Source organism: Bombus impatiens, unplaced genomic scaffold (genome assembly GCF_000188095.3).
Source record: "Bombus impatiens unplaced genomic scaffold, BIMP_2.2 scf_0377, whole genome shotgun sequence".
NCBI lineage: Eukaryota > Metazoa > Arthropoda > Insecta > Hymenoptera > Apidae > Bombus > Bombus impatiens.
Genome location: NT_176796.1, coordinates 1,605,433 through 1,615,651, shown reverse-complemented (window position 1 = coordinate 1,615,651; position 10,219 = coordinate 1,605,433). Strand labels below are relative to the sequence as shown.

At 41.4% G+C, this 10,219-nt stretch overlaps 1 protein-coding gene across 1 annotated transcript in view; it reads left to right on the top strand.

The window, feature by feature from the left end:
* LOC100742631 (transmembrane protease serine 9-like) overlaps window positions 1-10,219 on the top strand; it is a 16,920-nt gene that overhangs the window by 4,870 nt on the left and 1,831 nt on the right. Inside the window, exons 2-4 of the mRNA XM_033320901.1 lie at window positions 1,625-1,808; window positions 7,800-8,104; window positions 10,116-10,210. Of these exons, the coding sequence (XP_033176792.1) occupies window positions 1,625-1,808; window positions 7,800-8,104; window positions 10,116-10,210 (584 nt within the window). The remainder of the gene's footprint in view (window positions 1-1,624; window positions 1,809-7,799; window positions 8,105-10,115; window positions 10,211-10,219) is intronic.

Sequence of the window (10,219 nt, the reverse complement as noted above, 5' to 3'; positions counted from 1 at the left end):
CCCCTGTGCAACCTCCGTTCTCTGTCTTCTTCCCGTAATTCGGCTGACATCGAGGGGAGCAGAGAAGAGAAGAGACATCGCGAGAGAGGGAACGGAAGTAGAGAAAGGGGCTGGAAACTGCAGTGTCGAAGGGAGACCCCGAAACCAGAGTGGGTGGGATCGGTGGTGCAGACGTAGAGGTCCAATTAATCAGCCGAGGCGTGAAACGAGAGGGGAAACGCGAAGGGTAGGGGGAGTGATTCTGGTGGAGGGAGCGGAGGGATGTCGCAGGGATTGCGGTGACAGATCCGCCGTATCTATCCCTATCTGCTCGGGGCATTAAATTCGCGCGATGCCAGTAACGGTGCCGTCAGCGGCTGGTTCCTCTTGAATCGGTTAACATTCCGCTGTACGCGCTGCTTCAGCTTTCAATTAAACGCTTGTACATCACTAGATGGACACGTCTCGTTCGCGGTTTTAACCTGACTCTGCCGCCGTTCAAATCCTGTCAGAGGATTTGAAGATGTTGCCCGTTTTATAGATTAGTTTTAGGACAAAGGAGCGCATAGCAACAGATCGGTAGAGCGTACGAAGATTAAGACGCAGAATTTCTAGCGGAATTTTCGTTCCATGCCTGATTATCTGTTACTGCTATCGCTATCGCTGTTGAAGGAAACTTTGGATACGAGTCTCAGACCTTATAGAGGTTTTACGATGACAGCTATATCGTATCGCGGGGAGATATTTTCACACGGTGTTATACATGGAAAGGGGCATTTAAATATTCTCTTCGTGGTACTGCTCATTCGTGCCTTTTTCTAGATCATACATTTTTCAGCAATATTTCAGTAAATAGAGTCCTGAATTAAGCGGTACGGAACACGTATTAGAAAGATTTCAAACGAACAGAATCAATACATCGTGGATTTTCGTTAAATTCGAAGAAACGAGATTTATAAATCCTCGACTCGCTTAATTGCTGAAATTATTTAGATTCGAATGACCATCCAACGATCCAATTAAACGATTTTTTTTTCTTCCTGCATACTATGTAAACGCACGCCATTTTCATAAAAGATGCGACCGAAACGGGATTTGGTTCGGCGTTAATGAACACCTCGCTTACCGGGTGATTATTTTTGATAAAAGTCGAAACGAACTTTCCTGACGCTCTCGTGTACGAGCGCGATTAATGAAAAAACCGGAGAAACCGGGAACTCGCGTTCTTCGATGGTCGCAACTTTTTCAGACCATTTTCCCTTTAATTGTAAATTGTTCTCGTAATTCCACTTAATTGCGACGAAGATGAGGTTTAGACTTTTTAATCCCTTTCTAATTTTGCGAATTATACGCACTCGGACGAAATATAGAAAGATGGAACGATTAAAAAAGGTTTCTATCACGGAAATAAAAGAATGTCACCTAATGTTCGTCATGTTCTTGGATTTTGAAATATCAAAGAATAGCTTTTAGATCGTTCGTTGACTTTTGACAAACATTCAAGAAATCAAGATGACTAAATTATTAATCACCATTTCATAGAAAATTTACCGAACTTCCCGTTCCATATTCTTCTCTTCTTCCGTCCGACTGCAGTTGTTTTCTATCGGATGTTAACGAAGCAATACGATGTTTGCAATAACAGTCGCCGATGTCCCTTGCGGTCAAGGAAACATCGCCACACGCACGGCGAGACTCGTTGGAGGACAAAATGCAATTCCTCACGAATTCCCTTGGATGGTGAGCATAAGCAGGAAAGGCGGACACTTTTGCGGCGGTACCATACTTAATTCAAGATTCGTCCTGACTGCAGCCCATTGCCTGTGTTCGTGAGTATACTATGCATCCTCTATTCTACATACATACACGAGTTTATTAATTAATCGACAATTTAACAAATAATTTAATGGGTTCGATATTTAGTTAATTATTAATTATGAAATTGTGAGGTATTACGCAACAGGGTTTGTATATCGCTGTTTCTACTGATTGAAATGTATGACTTAAATACAGGTGCACAGCAAATATACGGTGCATTTCATTCCACCGTTTCGTGGCGTTATATTTGTTTTCGAGCAATCACTTATTTATAGATAGATTATCAATGAAACAAGTTTCGTCGTTATGTTCTATACATATATCTAACGTTATATGTATGAGCAAATAAAGCTTATTTCGCACTATGAAAAATTAACATTTTTAAATTAGAGCAAATGAATATTTTCTACGTAAAAGTTGATTTCGTTGAGTGATACATCGGAAATTCTGCGTTCGTCGGATTCTTCGAGATTCCTCGATATTATTGTCGGGTTGATTTCTTTTTAAATGACACAAATATTAAAACACAGAGAAAGGAAAAAGGACGAAGAATTATCGAGGAAAGATGATTATAGAAATAAAAATTCCATTCTATTCAAACATCGAATTTTACTTTTAAAAGAACACTGCTGCCTAGAAGACTACCCAATATTCAATACCCTGAATATTTTTACAATATGGCTCGATTATTTATAAATTCAAAATAAATCGCCCGGTCCATTCGATTTAGAAACTCGTTTCCCCGACAGTTCGTAAAAAACAACGAAAAAAGGAGTACCTAAATTTCAAAGCATTACAATATCGATCGGTCGGATAGTTTATACCCCCATTCTTTGCAATAATGCCGGTGTACGCGGTGTTCGCGTAATCAATATGCAGGTTGCCATCGAAAATATTCATGGCAGAAAACCGACTGTTTCTTCATGGAAAGCTGCCCATTGTTCCCTGTAATCGAATCTACGAGCACCGCTGCAAGGGTGCAAGAGAGAATGAGAGAGAGAAAGAGAGAGAGAGAGGGAGGGAGGGAGGGAGAAAAGAGAGAGAAAGAGAGATCTTATCGCGGAACGATATTCACAGTGGCGCCCGTGTGTGCCAAAATTTTCTACCGTTTTTGATATCGCTACTAAAATGTCAACGAAACGCAAGCAACCATCTTGTCCAACAAACCGTAGCTGTAATTATTCCGATCCGATCTCGACGATTGAATGGTGGTATTCGATAGCCGCGCGGTTAAACCTCGTCCACCGGAAACAACATTCATTTTTCAGCATGCAAATGTATCGTTACGAATGCATTCGCCACGAGTATCGTAAAAACGGATATTCCGTAATACATAAATACGATAGAGTGCGATTGGTTCTTCAAATTTGCAGAATAATTAATGAAAGATAACGGGAACGAAGTAATAATTATTCGCAATTTCAATAAGAGCGGCAGGCAATTTTTTAACATAGTCCTTCGAGTTTCAATGTACTCGTACGAAAGCTTATAAGCCTTGGTTCGTACTTTTGATACGAAATAAATCTCTGCCCTGATAAAGTCACGACAGTGAGCCTTGCGACCTCTAAAAAGCTGTAAGAGACCTAAGAGATCCTTCTTGATCGGTCGAAAACTGATTTTTCCGAGAACATAAAAACTTAGAACAAGCGCGTTGCAACAGAAGAAACTATGTTCGAAAATTATGTTATCGTAAGGCGTCTGTTTTTATCAAAATAAAATTTTATAGCTCCATTTTGGATAAGTTTTCATTCATCCTCGTAAGAACATCGGCCAACGACGAATAATCGGATTTGGAACAATTGGAAAATGATTATAGAGGAAAATATGGATGATACGGAAAATCGTCTCGTTTGTATCTTTCTGTGAGTAACGAATCATATAAGCGAGAAATACCTCTATATTTTCAGGCGCGAAACTAAAGAGAAATTGGAGGAGAATATCACTTGAAAGTTCGACCCGAGTGGTTCAATTTTTTAAGAACGAAGTTGCCTCAAAAAAGCGCCGCAAGTTATTGCGTCATAATCCACTTAATCCATCCGTGCAATCTATGCAAATCTGTGCCAGATTTAAAAACCTAGAAATCCGCGTGTTGCGCGCGGCGGCGATTACGCTCTGTAGTTTGCAAAAATCATCACGCTCGGCGAAAGGATAAAAAGTTTAATGCGCGCCTCTCTAGAAATTACGTAACGTGTCAGGAAAAAAGAAAACAAAAAGAGGGGTATAAAAGGGAAGAAAAGAGGAAAGGGAATACTACGAAATTCCAACGTCCCGCTACACCTATTTTTATCGCGTCACTTTCCCGCGAAACATTCTTTCGGAGAAAAAAGATTACAAACGTTCAGAATCATCGTAACATAAAACGGATAAGATCGGATGAATTAAAGATAAATCGGAGTCGAACGCGAAGGGAAATTTTCACCCAATTACGTATCGTAGTAACAACATTTTACCAATGCGTACAAATTGACATAACGAATTGATAATTAGCAACACTTGCTACTTTTATAACTGTAAATCGAAATAACGTACTTTGCTCTTCGCTAGAAATACTATTACACGCATTTGCTATTTAAATATCATTGATTGTACTAACGTCGAAAGTCTCTCCATCGGTTTAATAGAATCTTCTGAATCTGCCTTGCACATTTAAAAAAAACGAACAGTCTGAGAATAAAGAATTTGTTAATAATATAGATAACTTTATAATGGAAATAGATCTCGCGAAGAGTAAGCGGATATCCGAATACCTTGAAACCGCGATGTACATTTGTACATGCATATAGATATGTATAGAGGAATAACGCCTACGTGGTGAAATATCGAGGACCGTTAACAGGACAAACGCGTTTTTCTGACTTGCTGTCTGGCTTTGTGATTATCGAATGGCCGGATAAACGGCCAATCACTTCGTTAAAATTATATAAAACGACGGGACCGTGTGTCGTTTGCCGGTGTCCCGTCGTTCCCTGCGGTCGTATATGCACGCGGGACACGATATCGATGTTAATTGGAGCGACGATTACATTTTAAATGAAACCTCGAGCGTATTTTTCCGGCGAACGAGCGAGTCGAATGGAAACGCAAAGAGCGTTGTGTCAAGTTAAAAACTGCTGTGCCGCTATTTACTCGCGTAAACACTGTCGCCAAATAGAGTCAAGAGGCGGCCTTTTATTAAATGCCAGAGTGAAAAACGTTTCTGTCCTGGCTGGAGATGCGTGTTTGTGTGGATACGCGAATCAATCCTTCAACGGTTGCATAACACGACGTTCCTATCGTTTATACGAACGATTAACGGGACGCGTTTAAGGGAAAATAATAACGTTACGAAGAATCGTTTCGATGGTGTACACTTATACGATTCAATAGAATTCTTGTCGAACGATTAACAGACTGATCGGCCAAACGAGATTATTTAAACGATCGATCGAATCGCTCTCGTTGTTAACAACGACCTTTTCCCCATATTCGCGGAATTGTCTGCGATTAATTATGCAATGGGTTATCGATGATATACCGCTCTTCGTTTGATCGGCGCGTAGAATATATTTTGGTCTACATTTCGCGAATTATCGTTTTCGCGGAAAATACGTATTATATCGGGACGAGAATTTATCATAGAATTTGAAATATCAGCCGGTGAAATACAAAGAATAGAAATACGGAGACTGTACGCGTAGATTGTAAATGTCGATATCGATTCGATAGGATTTTAAGAATCGATGTTTAAAGCAAGGTATTATATGTTAAAATGAAAAGAAAAAAGGGGTCGCAAAAAGGGGCAGAATGTGTCAGTGGTTCAATTTAAAAGTAATTTCCACGCTTCTCATTTAAAGGGAATCGCACACGAAGCATCGTAATAGGATCCTGGAAACTCTTCCAATCACTGGCTAAAATCGAGAGAGGATTTCGAAAATATTCGTAATTCTTTTTTCTCACGGATACAGCGCGGAGATTTATGTGGAACAGTGTCCATGCAGGTGTAATTAAACGTCGAGACAGTGGTGTTGCGCGATGAAACGTGTAGGCGTTCTCTATCTTTGTCTTCGTCGAGTATATAACAGAAACAGAACGATACAGAGAGACATGGAGAAACAGAGAGAGAGAGAGAGAGAGAGAGAGAGAAAGGGGATGACGGAGGAAGGGGTTGAAACTGGACAGGGTGGCCATAGAGAGAATCCAACGGAGCTTCGGCGTTGTAAACCATGATTGCGTGTAGATTACAGACCACTCGGTAATTGCTAGCGGCCATGCAAAACGCATGACAAAATGTTACCAGCTAGCGCGAGATCGTGAAAATATATCCGACTCCGACCATTGTCCGCGTTTTCTTTATCGTTCACGGAAACGGCCGAAATAAATTTCGTTAATGCGGTTCTACGCGCGAAAGAGAATTATTTGTTAAGTTATCGCGAGAGGGGGAAAAGCAAGAAATGTGGAAAAAATGGCCACAGACAGACCGAAGAATTTCAAATATGTAACGATACAAAGATCTGTTCGTCGTTATTATTCATCGGAACATCGTGTAATAATATTTCGACGACGTTTCGAGTAAAACTGTAAAAAAGAAAATAAATGACAAGTTCCGCATTATCGACTAAATCGATAGGAACGGAAACAAAGTTCACCGCGAAATACTCGGCAACCGTTCTCCTCGCGCACACCAGTTTACAAGCGAATTAACGGTACGATTAATGGCCGAGTCGCCAGTTAAAAAGGCCACTCCCCTTAACCGGTGGCGCGATTCAGCGTTTAGCCAGCGGTGCATTTTAATTGGAAGGGGTGCGATGATAAGGGCAGCGAGTAACTACGATGATGCATCCGTGCTAAATCGTATAATCCACAACGGGTGCCGGAACAATGGGACTGCCTCGACGAAGATGGAAGGGTCCATTAAAACAGAGGGTTGTCTTTGTAAAAAGAGACGAACCTTGAAACTTGGGAAACGACTCGAATGTGATTGCACCATCCGCGAGTCGGCGGAATCAAGGCAACGAAGAAACTGGGACGAGACATCCTCTGGTGCTCTCTCGTTTGTAACAGAGGGTGACACGAAAACTGTTATAATTTCATTAATTATTCGGAAGCCGCGTTGACCAATTAATTAAGCGAAACCGCTACATTTGGAGGCTGTTCGAATACCAATATCGAAGCGTTGCTACAGCGAGAGGCAAAACTTTCGGTTAAATAATCGCGAGCAAAGGTTACGAAGGAATTGCTCCGTTACTTTAGGAACATCGAGAGGAATGAAAGAAATAGAAGAAGCGTTAGTGGAAAAGAACGTAAAACGAAGAATATAGAATGCTGCCTTTATTTCACACATTTATACCTGCTGGTTTCTCGTGCACTTAACTTTTACGATGATTACTTGCCGGCATCGTTACTGGACTTTGACTCCTTGCGGTCCGGAAACGGCCAGAATATCCAGCTATTTGTCCTACTTGGCCTACATGTATCCGTAATGCGTGTAAAGTGGAAGTTATAACTCGTCGTTTTTCAAACAGACGTTCTTTGAAAGCTTTAAAGCGTAAGGATTTACAGGATGCGAGTTTAAGGAAGTAGCGCGTAACGTGTACCTTTTGGGATAAGATATTGGACAAAATGGAAAATGCGCTTCCTTGGAACGCTTCGGAGTTATCATCGCGTTGAAGCGATTAAGAACAGCTAGAAAATAATTCACTAAGTATCGCGAGTATTTCGAGTAATTGAAATAATTATTGTATCGATTCTTATTCGTTATTACCACACTGCCAACGTTCGTATTTTCGCGGATAGAACGAAGGAAATGGAACCGAAGCAAAGATTTATTTCACCTACTTGATTCTACGTTAAGAAATATAGTAACAAGTACTAGGCATCTGCAATTTTTCATAGAAGCATCATTTTCTCAGATCTCCGTGAAATTTCCCTTTTTCCTAAATAAAATATACTATATAAGTATTACACTCAAGACAGTCTGTATCGACGATTTAACGAACGATAAATATCTTTTGCTTTTGATTCAGAGGGAGTTCTATAATCCCCACCGGTCAATTACGGATCAGCCTCGGCGAGTACAATCTGAAGGGGCCGGAAGTTCCAGCATCGAAGGAAGAGAGAGTGACGAACGTTATCCTGCACCCTGGCCACAAGTGCGGAAAATACGTGGACGATATTGCCCTTCTGGAACTTGCAAGGCCAATCGCTTGGTCGGAGAGCGTGAAACCCGCCTGTTTACCTGTGGCCACAGGGAAACCAGGGTATAGCGCCTTCGGCGGGGAACTCGCCAAGGCTGCTGGATGGGGTTGGTTCGGCGAAGACAGGTCCAAATGTAAGTAAATAATTCCACTTCATCCCCTCTTCCTCGCCTCTTCCTTTTGCCCGGTAATTCGCTCGAGAACTGAGAGTCGTTGACGTTAATTACTTGGCGTTTCATCGGATTAATGGGATATAAAATCGACTGTAACTTGGCGAGAAAATCGCTGCTTCTGCTACCAGGCTGTTACAAAGTGGATTTTCCAGCGAACCAATGATTTTATCGGCGCATTAAATACGAACAAAGGGAGCAAAAATTTGTTACGTTACCATAGTCTATTTGTTTTCGATAATGATATTGTAAGGGGCATGGAAGTAGAACAGGTGTGCCACCCAAGTTTTCCATGAACGACTAAGTAAGCGAATTCTACCTTGGTCGAAATCGCGTTTCACCAAAGTTCCTGCTCGCTGCCCTAAATTAATGGCGCTAAGAGATCGAGTCGAACTTTCACCTAAAAGCGCCCTCGGTGAAATTTGCTCGATTCGAACGCTTCCGCGTTCACGATACGCGTTCCAGAGCAATAGAAATTTTCTAAAGGGAATGCGGAAAAATATACCGATGGTTTGCTTGGTATTTTTATTGATATTGAAACTTCCTACGGTAAAACTTGGAGAATGAACAAAATTGATTTTAATCCCTTGCCTCGTAATATAAGATTACGGTCGTGACGTACATCACGCCTAAATTAGTTTCTTAATTTTAGTTTTAATTTATTCGAGATTACCAAGAACCATCAACTACCCTTTAAGTGTGAAAATGTTACCTAGCTTTAATCGTTCTACGTACTTTCAGTTACTTTTATTATTTCTGAAATATCTATCGATATTACCACACCTCGTTTATAGAAAACTTTCTACGCTAATTACGTGCCATTTCAGTAAACTGACATTTTTAAATACGCGATATTTTTTAAGCTCTGATACCATTCTCGTGTCACTAAGAGTTTTCCTACCTTTCGATCTTCAAATATACCCGTTTCGACCACTCGCGGAGAGACGCGATCGCGAGGAAGCATTCCTTAGTTCGCTATTCGACAAATTTCCTTAGTCTACGTGTTTCGACCACTCGCGGAGAGGCGCGATCTCGAGGAAGCACGTTAACGGGAGTCGTAAATTCCCGTTACGATTAGATAATCGACACCACGAAATGATCGATCCCCTATTTCGATTAGGATAATAGAGGTGGTTAATTGAATATTACACTGATGTAACTAGTTGTAAATGACAGTTTATTCCAACAACTTTGTGAAGAAGATAGTTACGCTGGTGCGTATGTATAAGATGAGTGAGTGACTGATCTTCGGGTGTAAACCCGGTCGAAGGAATGTTGACTGTTTGAAGGATGGGAAATCAGTGATGTTCGGTGACGATGCTGTAGCGGAGGAAAGCTAAGGATGGGTGTGTCTAGCGCACGGGACCATCGGATTTGTTGGTGACGATTTTGACTAAGAGAGTGAGGGAAATAGGATTCGTTGTTAATTGATTAAACGAAGGTTGGTAGACTAGGAAGGGTCTTAGCTGCTCTCGATAGAAAGTCGCTATTAGGAAGCATCGTACGTTGGAAAACCCAACTTTCCCTTGTCAAGCCGTGGTAGACAATAGTCCTTAGAAAGTGATTTAGAAATGAAAGTCTGAAGGACCTTAGCTGGCAAATTACTGGAATTTGATGGGTCCTTAAGACTATCGAGGGTACGCAGCAAGGATGAGCGGACGTCTGATGTCCGTCTGGCCCGCGGTGTATGGCCTGGCTAGGTAGAGTGTCGCCCGACGTAACAATACCTTTGCAATATTAGATATACGATCGATATGATACGTACGACGACCAATGTAGCTTCTGCCAAGCAATAAATTTCCAATGGTTAAAGCAATAAATAGTAAACTACGTCATATACATGTAGTCGAAAGACATAAGAGCCAACCGAAAGCAAAGAGATAAACGTAGATTTCAAGCACTCGACAATCGTGTCCGATTAAAGCCGATTCCACGTAGCCGCTTTATCAAAAGCTCGTTCTATTTTGTCTTGCAGATAAACGAGCGGACGTGTTGCAGAAAGTGGAGGTTCGCGTGATCGAGAACAACGTATGTCGCGAGTGGTACGCGAGTCAGGGAAAGTCGACCCGCGTCGAGTCG